Here is a 19360-nt window from a genome sequence, read left to right as displayed (position 1 = left end):
CATTGCAGCAGCAAATGACAAAATGCTCTTCAAATGGGTGTAGTGCCATAATTCCTATTGAAGAAATGTTGATTACTGTCACAATGTGGATGCTCTGTGTGCTTTAGTGCTCAGGGCTTATCTTTCTTGCACAACATAAGCAGTATGAATGCCAAAATACACCTCATTTGCAAGTGCTGTTTGCATGATAAATTTTATTTTTCTAATCTCCCCTATCAACAGAACCAATTTTTTTTTAATCTTTCCGATGACATAAAAATGCATTTTAATGAAGCAAATTATCAAGCTTTGTCTCTGCTGTGTACGAGCAGGGCGGCCACATTCAATTAGGCTGAGAAATGATCATTTGTTCTATTACAGGCTGTAACAGAGCGAGTGCAAAACCACCATCCATCACCAGTTGCTCAGCTTTATGTTACTTAAATCACTTGCCATCCTGTCAGGGGCTCGGAATCCTCCACGGGAGCCATTATTTAATTTAAGTTTGTAAAGGTGTCACTTGTTTGATAATAGGCAGCTTCTGTAGTAGATGAATAGGGACTAAATATTCATCATTTTCTGCATCCATCCCAGATCCCTAATGAGTTACAAGGATAGCAGTGCCAGTGGAGCTAATGATGATAGTGCCACGAAAGGGGTTTGGCAGCAATAAGGACTTGGTGCAGGGGAAACTGCACAGCTTGCAGGGGGAAAAGGCAGAGGGTGGTGGGCACTGAAAGGCTCCCCAGGGAATGGGGCACAGGGAGGGACTGCTGGGGTGTTCTGGGCAGGGGTGGTGTGGTAAGCACATTTCTCTCTCTCTCTCAAGATTTTTTTATTGAGGTGCACAGAGAGAAATGAAAGAGAAAACAATTTCTATTCCTGCTCCTTGTTTTTCTCTTGTGGAATGTGTTTGGAGAATTGTTTACCCAGAGTGAGTGCTTGGTTGGATCATGGTGGATTGTTTGGTCCTGACAGCCAGTCGGATCCACCTGTGTCTGGGCTCTGGAGAACAGGGTCACGAGTTGTGAGTTAGTTAGATATGATGGTTAGAGAAAGTAGCATGTAGTATTTAGTATCCTCTTTTATATAGCATATTAATGTATTATAACATAATTATAATAAAGCAATCATTCAGCCTTCTGACATGGAGTTAGACATCATCATTCTTCCCACTGGGTTCGCCGACATCTACAACAGGGTGGGAGTTGGCTCAGTGCTCCCGTGGGTCCCTCCCAGCTCGGGGTGTTCCAGGATTCTGTGAATTCTGCTGGAGCTGCAGAGCCTTCGTTTGTGAGCCAGAGCCAACAAGAGGGCTTCCAGATGAGCTGCAAGGAAACTCAGGTTTGGGTGTGCAGATTCCCCCTGGAAGGAAGTTGGGGTCCATCCCTGGCCGTGGAGGAGCTTCACCCTGAGCCCGTGGCTGGCCCAGCTGAGCCCAGAGCAGCTCCTGAGTGCCCAGCTCCTCTCTGCCCATGGGGAGCTGCCCTCTGCTCTCCCCGTGCTCTCTGCTGTCTCACGTGTGTTGATCTGTGCCCAGGAGGCTGCAGTTAAAAATCTGCTGCTCCTGCCCAGTGTTGTTTTTGTACTTTGTGCCTCGTGCTTGTGACTGTTTTGTGGTGAAGGCTTTGTGGTTGTGCTTCAGCTTTTACGGCCTCGATACCTGCCCTGCTCCCCCCGTGCTTGTTCCACCCTGGGTTTCCCCAGCCTTTTGTTCCTCCCTGCTCCCCCAGGCCTCTGGCTGCATCCCTCAGATTTATATGGCTTTTAGGCTGCGTGGGGAGATTGATCAGCCAGGCCTCATGCATTTAGAGGAGCTGATAAATGACACGGCAGCACATTCCCCTCCACTGCTCTGGAATAACTTCAGCGCTCAAATCAAACATCCCATTTGCCACAAATTGGGGACGGCAAAGAGGGCACCTCTGGTTTATTAGGGTGCATATTTCATTTATCTGTTATGGGAGGTATTGTCCAGTTCTACGTGTCTGGGGAGGTAATTCCAGAGTCTCAGCACCACTTCCCCCTGCCCCCCTCCACAATATCCACCTTCAAGGTTTCCTTTCCAGCCTTCACCTTTGTTACAGCTGCGTTTCTGCTCCTTCATTTTCAAATCTTTAATCATTTCCTCTCTTATTCGTGGTCCCTTTTTCCCTACTGGCCCCATTCTCCCCCTCACTGAGGATGTGTCCCTCAGCCTGGGATTTGATTTTCTCATCAGTATTTCTTCACCCAGCTTCACTCCACTGCAGCCAGTGGCAAACTTACTCTGAGAGGAATTTAGGGAGTTTCCAGAGGTTGCCTGGTATCATTTTGGCAAGGGTCAAAAGCTGGAGTTTGTATTTGGGTGCCTGAATTCAGCCCTGGGTATCGCTGCAGTCACAGCCCCTCTGTTAATGATTTACCTGGGAAGGCACCTACAGAAATCCCTGCCTCTGAGAGGGATCATTTCCATCTGGTCTCATTATTCTTGGATTTGTTCATTGCTCCAAAGTCTGGGGGCTCTTGAAGTGCTTTTATTTGTTTCCTTCTGCCATTTGCATAAAAATCCCTGTTTGACAGCAGAAACTGTCTCCAGAATAATTGACAATAATGGTTGAAATCCCAAGGGAACAACATTTCTCTAGTAGGGAACTTCACTGGAAATGCTGTGTTTGAGCCTTGAAGGATCACTCAAGGTATTTCTGGTAGTCCTTGAAAAGGAACAAGTCCAGCTCTTTCTTTTTACTTGCTCTTTGGTTTTGAGGTACAAGAAAGCTTTTTGTATATTAGCATTGCAACAGCAGTTTAAAATAACAGCCAGAAATGAATCTCCTTGTGTACAGAAAAGGCAATCTGAAGTATAATCAAAAGCTTTCTGTTGTCTCTCGTCAGCAGCACATTGTTTAGCTTTTCTGAGTCACAAATGTGCCAGACCTTTGTTCTGTTTAACTCCTAAAAGGCACCTTTAAAAAATCATTTATGTAAAAAACACACTCAAATCATTTTAGCTTTGTTAGCAACACTGAGAAGCTGTCGTTGCAGGAGGCAGAGGAGGCTGGATAAACAGAAAGCTCTTTTTTGTCAGCGAGGGCAGGCCCAGGACTTGCTGCTCCCTTTGGAAGGTCCTCCTGCCCTCACCCCTCTGTGCCTTGGTCTGGAGAGGGAACGCCTCCTCTTCCCACTCTTCTTCTAGCAGAGAAGAGGAAATTGCAAACGGAGGAGCCTTCAAGAGAGGGTTCATGTCTGCCTGCCTCTTCATCCCCTGCTGAAATGTGGGACCGTTAGTGACCTTACCTGGGCTGATAATGCCTGGGATAATCCAGGAGCTGTTCTTCCCAGAGTGGAGGCTGTTTATCCAGCAGCCCTTCCAGAGCTGCAGGAAAGGAAAGTCAGGCTTCCTTTTCTGCTGCTGCTGCTGCTGCTTTAATGCCCAGGGCAGGGTTTGATCCCAGCATCAGCTGCTGCTGCTGCAGCTCCGAGGGCTGGGCTGGGCTGGGGTTTCTGATTTTATCTCGGTTAGGGGATCACATTGCTGCTGCCACACTCTGTGGGATCTCTGGCTGATCTGTGGGGCTGCTGTGGGATCTCTGGTTGATCTGTGGGACTGCTGTGGGGCTGCTGTGGGATCTCTGGTTGATCTGTGGGACTGCTGTGGGGCTGCTGTGGGATCTCTGGTTGATCTGTGGGACTGCTGTGGGATCTCTGTGTGGTCTGTGGGATCTCTGGGTGGTCTGTGGGATCTCTGGGTGGTCTGTGGGGCTGCTGTGGGATCACTGCCTCCCACAGCTCAGCAGCAGTCGGGAATGGAGCAGGGAGCAGCTGTTCCTCACAGAAGCCTTTGGAGCTGGGTTTTACAGACATGCCCGAGCAGGGGCGGGGAGGCACAGGGACCAGTCTGGTGGTGCAGCCCCTTGGCCGTTTGTCAGCAGCTCCCATCCATCCGTCTGTCCATGCATCCCTGCATCCATCCATCCCTGCGTCCATCCATCCATCCCTGCATCCATCCTCCATCCATCCATCCATCCATCTCCATCCATCCATCCATCCATCCCTGCATCCCTGCATCCATCCATCCATCCATCCATCCATCCATCCATCCATCCATCCATCATCCATCCATCCCATCCATCCATCATCCATCCATCCATCCATCATCCATCCATCAATCATCCATCATCCATCCATCATCCATCCATCATCCATCCATCATCCATCATCCATCCATCATCCATCAATCCATCATCCATCCATCCATCCATCCATCCATCCATCCATCCATCCATCCATCATCCATCCCATCCATCCATCCATCATCCATCCATCATCCATCCATCATCCATCCCTCCATCATCCATCATCCATCCATCATCATCCATCATCCATCCATCCATCCATCATCCATCCATCCATCCATCCATCATCCATCCATCCATCCATCTCCATCCATCCATCATCCATCCATCCATCCATCATCCATCATCCATCCCTCCATCCATCATCCATCCATCCATCCCATCATCCATCCATCCATCATCATCCATCCATCCATCCCATCCATCCATCCATCCATCCATCCATCATCATCCATCCATCCATCCATCCATCATCCATCATCATCCATCCATCCATCATCATCCATCATCATCCATCATCCATCCATCATCCATCCATCCATCCATCATCCATCATCCATCCATCATCATCCATCCATCCATCATCATCCATCCATCCATCCATCCATCATCCATCCATCCATCCATCCATCCATCCATCCATCATCATCCATCCATCCATCCATCCATCCATCCATCCATCATCCATCCATCATCCATCCATCCATCATCCATCCATCCCATCCATCCATCCATCATCCATCCATCCATCCATCCATCATCCATCCATCCATCCATCATCCATCCATCCATCATCCATCCATCCATCATCCATCCATCATCATCCATCCATCCATCCATCCATCCATCATCCATCCATCATCCATCCATCATCATCCATCCATCCATCATCCATCCATCATCATCCATCCATCCATCCATCCATCATCATCCATCCATCCATCCATCCATCCATCCAATCCATCATCCATCCATCATCCATCCATCCATCATCCATCCATCCATCATCCATCCATCCATCCATCATCATCCATCCATCATCCATCCATCCATCCATCCATCCATCCATCATCCATCCATCATCCATCCATCCATCATCCATCCATCCATCATCCATCCATCATCCATCCATCCATCCATCATCATCCATCCATCCATCCATCCATCATCCTCCATCCATCCATCATCCATCCATCATCCCTCCATCCATCCATCCATCCATCATCCATCCATCCATCCATCATCCATCCTCCATCCATCCATCATCCATCCATCCATCCCTCCATCCATCCATCATCCATCCATCATCCATCCATCCATCCATCCATCCATCATCCATCATCCATCCATCCATCATCCATCCTCCATCCATCATCATCCATCCATCCATCCATCCCCATCCATCCATCCATCATCCATCATCCATCCATCCATCCATCCATCCATCCATCATCATCCATCATCCATCCATCCATCATCCCTCCATCCATCCATCATCCATCATCCATCATCCATCCATCCATCCATCCATCCATCCATCCCTGGGTCCATCCCTGCATCCCTCCTGCACAGGTTGCCTGGCAACCCGGCCGGTGCCTCCCGGTGCCTCTCAGCTCTCAGCTCGGGGATGATTTCTCTGATTTATGGCGGGGCCGGGCAGGGACCGGGAGGCAGCACTGGGGCTTTTAACGGGAATGGCCTGAGCTGAGGGCTTGGGAGCATTTGATCCAGGCTGTGCAGTGAGAGCCCCAGAGCTGATAATCACGGTGCAATTAGGGCAAACAGAAAGGCTCCTCGTTTAGACAGAATTGATTTCTTTTTTTTTAATTCTTTTGCTGTTCTGTTTTCTCTTTCCCACCGGGACTCCTCCAGACACAGGTACAGTGCAGAATGGGAATCAAAGCTTTGCCTGGTGCTTCGGGTGAACGTATAATCTTTCTCTTTATAAAAATAGCTCTGGTAGAAATCCTGATGGGAAAATACAGCTGGGGTCAGCACAAAAGGTTAGCAACACCCTGACAGCTCCAGGCCCGGGGTGAAGGAAGAGCTGAATTCTCCTGCAGCTCTGGAAATGTCTGAGAGCTGTTGTGTCACCTTCAATATCATGTTGCCTTTCATGCAGACTCTTGCATTGATCCCTGGCATTAAGCAGAGGAGGGGAAGAGGAGTTTTGTAAACTGGCATTTAGGGAGTGGTTCATGCTGTGGTCACAAGGAAAAAAAAAAAACCTCTCATCCCCTTGAAACATCACTTTGAATAAAGTAAATGGGAGAAAAGTGGGGCAGCCTTTGGGTTGAGCACCTCAGTTCAGCTCCTTCTGCTGGCTGGAGCCCTTTTCCCAGCCTAGCTGTGAAGAGGGGTGGGCAATCCATGCAAAGCATGCTGACAAGAGCATTTGTGTGTGTCTGAGGAGGCAAAGAGGAGAAAAAGGATGATGAATCCACTCTGACCTCCTGAATGGCAATATAAATACTTTATTGAAAATCCTAAATAAATGTGTTTGTAACCAGTAATCCTGCTCTGCATGCAATCTCATTTAGCCAACTGGGTATGCAAATGTGCTATTAATGTGTTTGCATCCAGTATAAATACACAAATCTAATCTGTTTATATGTGTCATTTACACACAGCTGTGCTCACGCTCACTTAATACCAATATTTCCAGCCAGCGAGAGGTACCATGGGAGCTCCATTGTTCCCAACAAAAGCAGCTCCGTGGAAGGGGGGTCATTATCATCCAGGATCTTTTGGCATTCCCTCGAGGGAGCTGTTAATGACTCCGTCTGTGGCTGCTGTGGGCACTCCAGCTCAGGCTGGGAGGTGCCTCTCCCGCAGAGCTTTGGGCTCAATCCCCCACACTTGGGGCCAGGCTCTCCTTTTGCAGTGTAATTTTTCAGGAAGACAAAGCGATGCAGTTGGGAGGGAGAGAGCAAATTGTTGGGCACCTTGAAGGCTTTCAGCTGATCTATTCCTTGTCAGTTTGTTTAGAGAGGACACTTGATCTCACGGGCAGATGGCCTGGGGAGTGTAGGGTTTGTGTCACGTGTGGGTGACCAGGGCTGCACTCTGCACAGGGGCTTTGAATTTCCAGTGGGAACATCCATGCCTTGTCATACAGACTGGTATCTAATGAACGACACCAAAATATTTTGGTTTTCTGTATCTTTGCGTGAGAGTACTGGGTGAAAACATGATTTTATTTTCAGATATCTCTAAATGTGCTGCACACTGAACAGAAGTTTTGCACCTTGTGAAGATCAAGAAAGATGCTTTCATGTATTTAGTGTTTATCTGCTGTTAATGAAAGCCCCATAAAAATTCCTGCCATATTCATTATAAAACTTTAAAATGCATATTAAATATGGAAGGTGGTGACAACTTCCATTGGCATCTGCCTGGAAAACCTGGCCTTTCCAGACATGCACTAAAGCTGTTGCTTTCATAATAGCAAAATCTCTCGTTTTGTTTGCTTAGAATTAAGGAAAAGGTTGAGAGAAGAACTTGCTGTTCTTGGACATAGGCTAAAGAGGTGATTTGATTTTGTTTTTTATGAGAAAGATGGAGAAATAAAATCCTTATTTCCTGGATTGAGAAAGATCAGAAGAGGCCCTGTGTGTAAATGTTTTTCATTTCACAATGCTCTTCACTCATTAACCAGGTGGAAATCATAGGGAGGGAATGAAACAGCACATGGAATTTCTTAGAGAAAATAATGGGCTCTAAACTCGATTGCAGCACCGCGTCAGAAGAGACACGGTAGCAGCAGTGATGGATCTGCCTGTTCATCAGAGTTGTGCTGCCTTTCTGAAGGTTTCAGTTGGAAACCTTCAGCTGGAGGTTGATTGAACAGGTTGGTGGCTGTTTTTGCAGTGGATGTTACTGGTGCACGCTTTCAGCAGCGTTATTTGGGGTTTTTGAGGCAGAGAAGCACACGGGGTGCAGGGTTTGCAGCAGCCAGTTCCTCCTGTAATCTGGGGATAATGGAAACCCTGACGCACGAGCTCAGCCCTGGCACTGCCAGCCCCGTGACAAACGTGCCAGCTGAGCTCTGTCAGGCACGGCAGAATGGCTTTGTGTATCTTGTCAGGAGGTTTGTTCCTCGGGATAAAATATGGGACCTGCAAGTAACACGCAGGCAAACATTAACACGCTTGTTCCTTGTTCTCCCCGGGTTATTTATAGCTCCCCGTGTACACGCAGGATGCTGCAGCATCCAGTGCATTTCATCAAATTCTCAAATGGCATCAGGAGGCCTCGTGCTGGGGCTGGTCCATAGCCATGGAAACCACCCCATAAAACAGAGCCCTGTCTGTCAGCACCGGCCGCCCCACAAGCCCTGGGATTTCCTAAAGCTGCTTCACAGCCCTCATTATCCACAGCACTTCTTTAATTGTGGCACAGTTTGTCTTCAGTGAGCGGCACAAACAATAATGCTGACAGAATCCTGTCATAAGCAATCTTTTAAAGTTAAACAGAAGTGGTAGAATTGAAGTGTTTGTCCCAAAAATCCAAATTACGTACTTGTAAAAATGAAACCATTGTGCTCCAGAGCCGCTTCCACTTCTTACCCAAACTTATCCATAGGTCTGAGCCTCGTTGCTCCCCCAGCCCTGGGTTTGAGGCTATTTTAGCTTGGCAGCTGTCGCTCTCAGATGCCTCCTGTGAGCAGTGCAGCATCTCCTGCAGCACTGGTGCATGTCATTTGTGCAGGGGAGAGCAAATTCAATCAGTGTCAGGCAGTCTGCTTTGTGAGACACTGGGGAGCAACAGGTCACCTCTGATTTGGTGTGCAACTATTTCGTTCTGTTCTGTTTAAAGCTGTTTTGAGGTCTGTGTAGGGCTTGACTTGGAGAAAAGGAGTAGCTGTTCTTGCTGCAGGGAGAATGGGCCATGATGCCTGAATTAACGGAAGTCTAGAGTAGGAAGGAAGATCTGAAAATGTTTTTTTAAAAAGCATTATTAAGCTCTAGAATTTCTGTCTGGGTTTCTGAATTATTTTTTTTTTTGTGTGTGCTTTGTTGTTATTTGTATATTAAGAAGTGTCTCTCTCTTGCTTTTCCAAGAGGCACAAGGCTCCTTTAGAGTTGGGTATCTCTCAGTGCCTCAGTGGCTCAGGGATAGTTCTGTATAACATCAATAAAGGTGACAGCAGAATTGGCCAGAAGGATTGACTTATTCCTACTTGAGAATTTGGAGCAGCATTCCAAGGCCCCTCTAATTCTGTTATTCAGATGGGCCCTGTGCTAGGCTTGCATTTCCAGAAGGGACTTTGGCATCCCATGGGGTCAAAGGAAAACGGTTTGTCATAGGTTTTATTAATAGAGTTGAATCACAACACAACCCAAATATAACAGAGTTTGGTTAAAAGGAATCTTAAAAAATAAATTAAACTGTTCCCTAGGAATTCAAGCGCACCACAGTAAGTCTTGGGCAAAATAAGGAATAGGAATTGGGTATTCTCATTTTATGCCACGGACCAGACTGAGCTCTCCTGTTTCCCTGAGCTGTTCCATCATTGGCTGGAGTGTTCCAGCTCTGGATTCTCCTAATTCCCCACAGCTTTTTGGGTCCCCTTTTGCTGTGTGTGCTGTGAAGTGATGCTGCAGAGGCAGCGTCCCTCTGAACCAGCCCAGGAGGCAGGGCCTGAGGGCATCCTGCAAAGTTCCCTTTGAGCGCCTGCCTTTCCATGCTTCCCCATTTAGCTGGTTTCCATCCTCTGTGAATCCCTGCAGAATTGCACTGCTCTTTGGGATGCTGGGAGTGGCGTTGGGCTGTGTTTGTCACTGCTGCTGTCACCTTCTCTTGCCCAGAGCACCAGCCAGAGGTTTGTGGTGCCAGGGGAGTGATGCCCAGCATAAAGAGAATTCCTTGGGGAAATTCCCCTGCTAGAAATGAGTGTGTGAGTGCACGAGGGACCAGCTGTACTCTGTGGGCACTCAGTATCCTGCTCTGCAGGCACTTGGTGACTTCTGCCTGCGTCTGGGGGCTGGTACCTTGCTCTCAGTAAAGCTTCCCGTGTTTGGGAGCTCAGGCACCCCTTAAACGCTTCACTCCCGGGTGCTGTGTGGGCTGCTTTGGAAGGAGCAGGTGGGTATGAGTAAATCACACACTGGAAGGGACTGTAATCTCCAAGCCTTTACAAGAGGTGGTTAATTCCCGTCTCCGTGCCCCCGGGCACGTTCTTGGCGAACTCTGCAGTCTTGCTGGTTTTGAGGGTCAGGGTTAGGTGAGGATAGATCCCTGTGGGAGCAAACCTGCAGGATCCTGAGCGGGAGGCTCCGGAGAGGCTGAGCTGGCGGCTGCTGAGGTGCTGAGAGCACCGTTTGAGCACTGAATTCACCTTTTTGGGAGTCCTCATGCCCTTCACAACATGGAAGCCTCTGATCCCTGCCCACCTCCTTCCAGTAGATGTTTGCAAAAAGATGCGATCCAAAATGCATCAAAGCCAACTTGAGGCTCGTTTCCCTCTAGGGGGATTTTAAAATCTCATCTCCCTCCCTCCCCTGGAATAGTAGGGCCCACGTACTCAGCATTCATTATCTTTTTTGCAGACAGAATTTATTTACTCGTTGTTTATACCTGTACACAGTGTTTACAGGAAAGGAAAAGGCCTTTGTTTTTTTTCTTGTTTCTTTTTAACAAATTACAAATTCTCATTTCCCTCCTTTCCCTGGAATAGTAGGGCCCACATACTCAACATCCCCTACCGGTTTTGCAGGCAGAAATTTGCTATTTGCTTGTTGTTTATACCCGTGTACTCCGCTGAGTAGGGAAGGAAAAAGGAAACACTTTTCATTTCGGTGTTCATGGGGAAGGAAGAAGTCCCTTCTCCAGCATGCCCCTTGCAGAGAGAGGCACTTTGTTCAGCCGTCCCTCTCCCGCTGCTGCCTGGCCGCGGGGATGTGCTGAGGGGGCCGTGAAAGGGCCGCGGGCAGGGCCCGGAGCCCCCCGGCCGCGGCTGTGCCGAGGGAAGGGGCCGGGGCGACGACGAGGACGAGCAGGGAGCGGTGCCGGCGCTGGGAGCTGCCGGGGGCCGGGGCCGGGCGGCGGCCGCTGCCGGGGCTGCCGGGGGCGGTGTCGGGGCCGAGCCCGGCGGGCGGAGGAGGCGGCGGCGGTGCCGGGGCCGGGCCCGGGCCCGCGGCTGAGGGGGGCCGGCGATCCAGGCCGCCTTTTGCGGCGCGCCCCGCGGAGCCGCCCGCCCAGCCCCGCCGCCATCACACGCTGGGCGCCGCCGCCTCCGCCCGGCTGCTCCGGGGCTCGGCTCCGCTCGGCCCCGCTGCCCGCCCGGCCCCGGCCCCGGCCCCGGCCCCGGCGAGCCCCGCCGAGGAGCGCGGGGGCTGCGAGCCTTTAACCCCTGCGGCACCTGCCCGGCGCCCCGAGCCCGGCGCCGCGCTCTGCCCTGCGCTGCCCGGCCGCGGAGCCGGCCCCGAGCGGCTCCGGCAGCGGCCCCGACTTCGGCGGAGCCGCGGGCGCTGGGAGCTGGACGCCGAAGGGGCTGCGGTTGGGATTTTTCGGTGTCTTTCCCAAGCCCTTTCCCCCCGTTCGCAGCCGTGTAGGTGCGTTCGCTTCCCCGGGCTCCCGGCGCCGCTCGGCTCCGCTGCTGATTCACAGCCGCCGTTTGGGGGATTTTTAAAAATTTTTTTTTTTTTTTACTTTTTTTTTTTTTTTTTTTTTTTTTTTTTTTTTTTTTTCCTGCTGCTGCTGACACGCTGTTTTTTGTTATCTTTTATCACAGAAGCGGTTTATTAAGGGTTTGAGGCAGTACGGCAAGAACTTCTTCAGAATCCGAAAGGAGTTGCTTCCCAATAAGGAGACCGTAAGTACATTTGGACTTTATGTAATTCGCTTTTTCTCTCGCTGCTTCGCTGTTTGATCTTGCGAAACTCTTTTCTCTTTTTACCCCGAATTCTCCTCAGATAAACGGAAGAGAAATCCAAAGCCAGCCAAGGCAGCTGCCGATTTTTAGTGCGGTTTTTAGGTCTTGGGCTATGAAAGATGTTACATAAAATAATCGTCATGGCTGGACGGAGCCACCGAGCCTGGGTGAAGTGTATTTATGGAGACCGAATCTAATTTTAAATTCTGACATTACGACGGGATAATATATTTTGTGTCACCCGGTGGGGCTCGAGTGGCATCGGGTAATTAAAGAAAACCTAAACCAAAGCAGCCCGAGGTCTGCCTGTGACCCGAACCCTGCCGGGCTCTGCTTAACCCTTCCCCTCCCTGGAACTCGTGTTTGCGGATGGATCCGACATCTCCCAACTTCTCAGGGTTGTGTAACCCTGTCATTCCCCCCAAAATCCCGGCAGGGCTGGGGGACTGCTGCACAGGAGCCGGGGTTGGGACGCCTTGGGAAGCCGCTCGCTCGGCCCTAAAGGAGCCTCGGTTTGTGTCCTGCAGGTGTCCTTTAACTGCGGGGAGCCTTTGGGAAAGCGGTTTCGTTTTTGTTCTGGGTTTAGAAGGGAGGTAGCTCCGTGAAAATGGAGTTGGACAGTTTTCCAGCAGTGTGTTAGCAATGTGGAAGGCGCCGATTCGAAGCGTCACGGAGCGTTTAGACTTTTGTAGGTGTGCTCTGGGGAAGAGCGTTGCTGTAGTAATATTTAAAAACCTCCCAGTTTCTGTGGGATGATTCCATTCTCCTCCCGGAGGTCCTTGTGAGACAGTGCTGTGATAGCACAAGTCTTTGGGTGGTAAATAGTAACACCGTGTGAGCTGAAAAGGAACGGGGGGATGAGACAATCACAAGTTCACTCATTCTGCTGTGAAAGGAAACTCAAATTACTGCTCAAGAGTTGGTGGACTCGAGGATCCTGTTGGATTTGGAGGCGTGGAGGCCTGGGAAGGTGACAGCTGGGAAGGAATGCTGGAATAGTGTGGATTTTATCAGCATCTGGCAAACCTAGCACATATCGTGCCTTTCCTCCAGAATATCTCCCGGAATGGGTTTAGAACAAATCAGTGTTTGCTTTTAGAAATGAATTCTGCTGATGGTAAAGTTGCTGAGGGGCAAAAGTCCTCTTCTAAGTTTGAATTACTCTCTGAAGTATATTGTGTCTTTATAAATTGAAATTTATATTTTAAATATGAAATGTGGTTGGTTTTTTTTTTTTGTTTGGTGTTTTTTTTTTTTTTTTTTTTTGTTGTTGTGATGGAGAAAAACATTTTGCAGAGGGGAGGAAAAAAAAAACCCTGAAAAATGGAGAGTTTGGGGCAGGTGCCTGCCCCTGTTTGTGCTTAACTTCTTACATTGGAGCTTGGACATCGGCCTTGGGGTTTTTGTAAAAGTTTTGCAAGTGGGGATAAACCTCACAGAAGCTCTCATTTTACAAGTGTTATATTTTTATTTCATTAGGACTAATTTTTTACTACAGAGAAGACTAAATATTAAGTCTGAGCCGTGGGAAGTATCATGTTGATGGGTTTGGGCTCAGGGGTTTTTTTAGCCCCTGTGGTAACTGATCTACAAATAACCTTTGACCTACAACGGGTTGTTTATAATCTCCACTTCCTATTTTTGCCCACAGGCCTCACTTCTGCTTTCTTTAATTCCCAATCTTTTTCAGCCAAAATTTGCAGCCATTCTGCTGTAGAAAGACATTGCAGCATAAAGGCTGCAGTAAATATTTGACTGTACAGTTTTGCTTCTGTTCCTTAAAGTGGGATAGTGAGTAATGTAAATGACGAGGCTGTGGGATTAATTTGTCTGCATTTTTTTCACTGCCAGAATAATTTCAGATACTTTGCCTGCCATTTTTCTGTTGCAGTGTGAAGTAACCCTGTAGCAATTCCAGAAACACCAGAAAAAGGCTTTATTCTCCTGTTCAGCCTCCATATTAACATCATTGAAACTCTAAAAAGTTGTTATATGGATACTAAAGCAACTTCCAGGTACTTAAAGATGTGTCAGGGGCACTCTTGGGGTGACTTGCCCTAATGGCTCTTGGACACCTGATTTAATTATTAAGAGTTTTCCTTACTGGTCACTGAAGGTTGTGGAGAGGGGACCCAGGGGGTTTTGCCTCTGCAATCCCCACTAAAAGTTAAATTTCCTTATTACGAAGATTTCTGTAAAACGTGTCCTTTCCTAGCCCCTTTGCTGGGGCAAAATTCTCCCTAATGTCACCCTGAACCTGGAATATGGAAACAGTGGGAGAAAAGGAGTACAGCAGAAATGGGGAATTCTTGTAGAGACCAGGCCTATTTGTGTTAAATCAAGCTGAGGCTGCTGTGCAGGAAGTCAGGATCTGGAGGTGAACATGACATTGTATTTCTTGTCTACTCTGGGAAGGTGTAAAGTGGCCGTGGTGAGAGATGAGAATCAGGCCGTGCTGTCCTGAGCTTTCACAAGTGTGTTAAGGAATGTCCTATTTGAGTTGTGCCTTGGCTTTTTTTTTTTTCCCTCCATAGTTAGTGTGCAATATCTTTGGAGAAAACCCTGTGTTTCTCAATGTGTGTTTTAACTAGTTGAACATAGTTTTTCAACAATTTAAAAGTAATTTCTTCTAAATGAGTAGTCCTCAAGGAGAAAGCTTTATGAAGGAGAATGTTTATTCCATCTCAAAGGTGTGTTTGTTTGGGTCTTCACTCTGCTGGTTTATTTCACATTTCCAGTTTATTTCCATGTTTATGGCCAGGAGGGGTTCCCAGTGGAACGTGGGAATAAAATGGATCAAGGAAGGTGCTGCTTTAATGTAGGATCAGTGTTAACCCAGAGGAAAAGTGCCTCCATGTACCTGAGCCATGAGGTTTTTAAATGACACTTCTGAAACTTCCTTGGGTTTCTCCTGACCCATCTGAAATGCACCTTCTCCTCTATTTCCATGCAGCTTTCTTCCTTTTATCTTCCCCTGGGTGGTTTCCCCTTAGCTGCAGCTGATGAACTGCTCTGCTCTCCTTTGGTTCCTGCTTAGCAGCACTTCTGATTGCTCTTCATGGGAAGAAGTAAATTTTGGAGGCTTTTCAGTGACATGAACAGTTTTCAATAATTACTTTCATTTAAATTCCCACGTTGTGAGAATGAAAGGTGCACAGCTGGCAACAGTTTTCTTAACTATCTGGTTTGGCTTTAAATGTGGTTTTATTCCCCTGCCATCCACCCATTTTGGGATAATTTGCTAAAACTTCGTGATAATACAGGATTTTCTGAGTATTTAACATTCTGCTCTGAATTCTTTGGATGATTACACTGAGCTACTTGAATTTGAGAGTTTTAGAAGCACCAGCATTGTGATAGGCCCGAGATAAAGGTACTTAAATGCCTCCAAGGTTGGGGATTGCCTTTCTGTGTTCATGGAAACAGCTTAACTCTGCGCTGGCTTGGTGCAGGAGGTGAAGAGAAGCAGGGAATGGACTCGTGCAGGGCAGTGGCTCCATCAGAGCAGGAGCAGGAGGGTGCCAAGTCCTGGTGTCACCTTGCTGGGACCCAGAGCTGGCTCCTGCTCCTCAGCCTGTCCTTGTGCTGCTCTCCCAGAACGGCTTCTGGCAGCCCCAGCTGCCCTTGCCGTTTGTCTGAGCTGCCCAAGGGCTGTTCCCAGCAGGAACAGAATTGTTTCCCTGTGCCTGGCGTTCCTGCAGCCTGCTGTGGGGCAGGGTGCTGTGTGAGCAGTGCCCCCAGAAGTGGGGATGTGTGTGACTGTCCCTTTCCCAGGTTCAGGAGTGATGGCCTGTTACCCTGCCACGGCCTTTGCTGCAGCTGAATGGAGGGTCTGGAACCACCTTGGTCCCCGAGCCCCTCTCTCCTCCTCAGCAGGCCTGCAGGAAGCCCAGAGGAGGACAGAGGATCTTTGTGCAGGCACGCAGACTCCGGGCTAATTCTGGGTTGAATTTCCCTGTCGAGCACATAGGTATCTGTGGTGTGTGTGATTTTTGGTTTGGCTGCTGAGCAAGAGATGACGGAGTGCAATCGAAAGATCTTGCCTCTGGGTGGATGCTCCTTTATTTAGCTCTAAAGCACAGTGTAAACAGGAGTTATGAATATTGCCTGTTTCCTGACACTGAAATACCTGCAGTGTGCTGTATTTATGCACATAAGAACTAAATATGCATCATTTCTTTAGGAAAAATGGTCTCTCTTCTGATAGTAAAATCTTCCTCTTCAAATTAAATGCTGCTGGGACTTACCTCAGAGACTAAATAAGCTGTGCTCTGTTAATGTTAGGAGGCAAAACGAGTGCAGTGTGAGCTTTCAGCATAAACTTCTGTTTAATTTTAGATTGGGGTTTAGATAAACAATTTTATTCTTGCCTCATTAATGCTTAATCTCGTGTTACATAATACACAATATTGGCTTCCTGAGTAGCACTTAAATATAGTGCAAATGTGTAGTAGCTGAAAGGTCAGTGCAGTTACCATATGTGCGGGCTGGCAAGGTGTCTGTCCCCTCTGAGGACAGACGGAGCCCTCCCCACGTCGCTCCTGGTGGCAGCCAGCAGCCCCAGGAATATTTGTGCAAGGCTCTCCTGAGCATCTGAAAGGTAGAGCTTCTCCCTCGACACGGTTGTTCAAATAGCACAGTGCCTGTGATCAAAGGAGGGGGATAATTAGATGAATATCTCTTGCTCTGTTGGTATAAAGTGATTACTTAGCCCTGCATTGGCTTTTTAATATTTGCATTTAGTGGTGAGCCTTGTTTGTAGCAGGAGCTGCGTTGTGGCTGTGGCGTGGGCTTTATCCCTGCTCTGCTCTCCCCAAGGAAATCTGGTTTATTTGAGGCCATATTCCCCTAATGATGGAATATTAATACAGTGCAGTCAAGGCACATTATTTCCTGCCTTGCCTTTGCTGCGGGAGCGTTCAGAGAGGGACAAGCTGTGGAAGCCTTTTCTGTTTGAAAGCTGAACCTTTTTCTTTAATAACTTGTTCTAGGCTGGATGCAGCCAGAGCTGAAATTTTCCATTAGAGTTTGAAGCGACTGCCAACATAAACAGCCACTGCTTCTTTTCATTTCATCCTGCTCGCTGCTGCTGCTGCCTCCAGAGCGTGGCCACTGCAGGCACAGCTTTGCTCTTGTTCACACAGGGGCCTTGGGCTTCACCTTCCCCAGATGATTTCAAATGATAGGCTGAGACTTTTTTCTGTAGTCACAGCAAATATCCTACTGGGCTTCAGTCCAGTTAGCAAAAGGGGCAGAGGCAGCAATTGCTTTTCCTGTGTAAGTGAAACCACCGAATCATTTGCATAACAAACTCTTCTGGAAGGAACCTGCCTTTTTTTTTTTTTTTTTTTTTTTCCTGTTTTTGTGAGCTGTCTCAGCTGAGGGAGGAGGAGCTCTGAATTAGTGTTTGACTCCAGGTGAGGCAGGGTGCTGAGGCAGCTCCAGCCAGGCCCTTGGTGCTGCTCACCAGGAGCAGGGTGAGGAAAGCCAAGGAATGTAATGACATGCTGAGCTCATAGGAGCTGAGCTCAGATGGAGATATTCCTGAATTTAAATGGCTCTGAGCTGAAGGCTGTTTGCAGAGGGATGTTCAGTGTGTGTGTTCGCTGTGATCTGGTTTGTTTTCAAAAGTTTAACTGTTAAACCTATTGCAAATGTCATAACTTTATTGGCTAATAAAGCAGGAGGTTTGGAAAGGCCCTTAAAGAGACGTAAAGGTTTAACTCACACACACCGTGGTGTCTTTCTTCATCCCTGAAGGGAATGCAGGGGTTCAAGTGAGCACAGCTCCATGGCTCATACACCACACCTGTGTGCCTTCAGTTCAGTTCCCTGGGTGTACCCTGTGAATTCCCAGCTCCTGGAGGTGCTCATACACCTGTGTGCCTTTAGTTCAGTTCCCTGGGTGTATCCTGTGAATTCCCAGCTCCTGGAGGTGCTCATACACCTGTGTGCCTTCAGTTCAGTTCCCTGGGTGTATCCTGTGAGTATCCTGTGAATTCCCAGCTCCTGGAGGTGCTCATACACCTGTGTGCCTTCAGTTCAGTTCCCTGGGTGTATCCTGTGAATTCCCAGCTCCTGGAGGTGCTCATACACCTGTGTGCCTTTAGTTCAGTTCCCTGGGTGTATCCTGTGAATTCCCAGCTCCTGGAGGTGCATCTTGCCTGGCTCTCCACAGCCCTTTCGCCTGTGCCACGTGTGTGCTCATTGATTAATGATTGATTAATGACTGGCTCCAGCTTCCAAAGACCAAAATACCCTTTCCCAAACCTGCCTGTCTCAATTCCAGCTGAAGCAAACAAAACCAAAGAAAGAGAGTACCTAAAATGTGCTTTGTTTTTATTGTTCTTGTTTTAAGTCTCTTAAGCGTTCTCTTAAGAGAATAAGAGGATTAATTTTCAATTGTATCACTTTACTTTTGTATGCCAAAGGTAATTTACAGCGTCATCAGCTCAAAAAATGAGCTGCTTGTTTGACTTTCTTCCTAAGAAACCCTCATGGATGGAGAGCATAAAAACAGAAGGTGTGTTCACTGTGCCAGCTGGACTCTAGAATTGACTTTAGCATGGGCAATAAATCAGCTCTGCACTCCAGTGGCTTTTTTTTATTATTTTACATTACAAGATTGGATCTCATTGTTTATTTTTCTCTGAAGGTTTAGAGGTAGGTAGGAGTAAAATATTGTTGCAAGTAAAAGAGGGCCATTAGGCAATTGCATTGAGTTCTGTCAGGGAGCCAGAAAGGACAATTTCTGCTTTGTAGGGGAAAGTCTGTAGTCAAAGATACAAGCCAAGATTATTTGGGTAATTGATACAATATTGTCTGAGCCTTCCTCAGCAACTGAGAGAACACAATGCTGCTCCTCAGAGTTCTGATCCATTGCATTTTCCTTACTTTCTGTTTATAATTCACCATCCTGAGGAATTTCGGTTTGTTTATTTTCCTATTGTGAATTCTCTTTTGCATCTGTGCTGAAGGGTGTGTGTGACTCTGGTTAAAATGCTTTTGTTCATCAACAGCTGTATATTTATTCTATATTTTCTTTCCCTGTGAGAAAATACCAGCAGCTTTTCTTCTTCCCTGGCAGTTGTCAGATTGTATCAAATAGTCAGACATCAACCCTGAGGTCCTGTGAATTGCAGGTACATAAAATAGGTGTCTGGTAAAGGATTTGTGCAGTTTATTTTCATGGTTGAGTGTCCCAGCCTGGCAGGACTTTTCCACGGCTGCCATGCATCAAACCCTTTGTGGTGTCCAGTCAGTGACTGAAGATGTGCTTTAAAGCTTGAAAATGGCTTTCAGAAAGACAGAAATAAACCAGGCCTGTGAGCAGCAGTGCTGTGTGTGGGACATCCTGTCCCAGAACAGTGCTAATGTTTTAAAATCCAGG

General features: G+C 47.8%; 1 protein-coding gene across 4 annotated transcripts in view; it reads left to right on the top strand.

Moving 5' to 3' along the window:
* RERE (arginine-glutamic acid dipeptide repeats) overlaps window positions 1–19360 on the top strand; it is a 173698-nt gene that overhangs the window by 121133 nt on the left and 33205 nt on the right. For all 4 annotated transcript variants that reach the window (XM_053963019.1, XM_053963018.1, XM_053963016.1 and 1 more), the window contains exon 11: window positions 11830–11910. In XM_053963019.1, coding sequence (XP_053818994.1) covers window positions 11830–11910 — 81 coding nt within the window. The remainder of the gene's footprint in view (window positions 1–11829; window positions 11911–19360) is intronic.

Source organism: Vidua chalybeata, chromosome 22 (genome assembly GCF_026979565.1).
Source record: "Vidua chalybeata isolate OUT-0048 chromosome 22, bVidCha1 merged haplotype, whole genome shotgun sequence".
Taxonomy (NCBI): domain Eukaryota; kingdom Metazoa; phylum Chordata; class Aves; order Passeriformes; family Viduidae; genus Vidua; species Vidua chalybeata.
The sequence above is the reverse complement of the archived record's forward strand: the minus strand, read 5'-3'. Positions and strand labels throughout refer to the sequence as shown.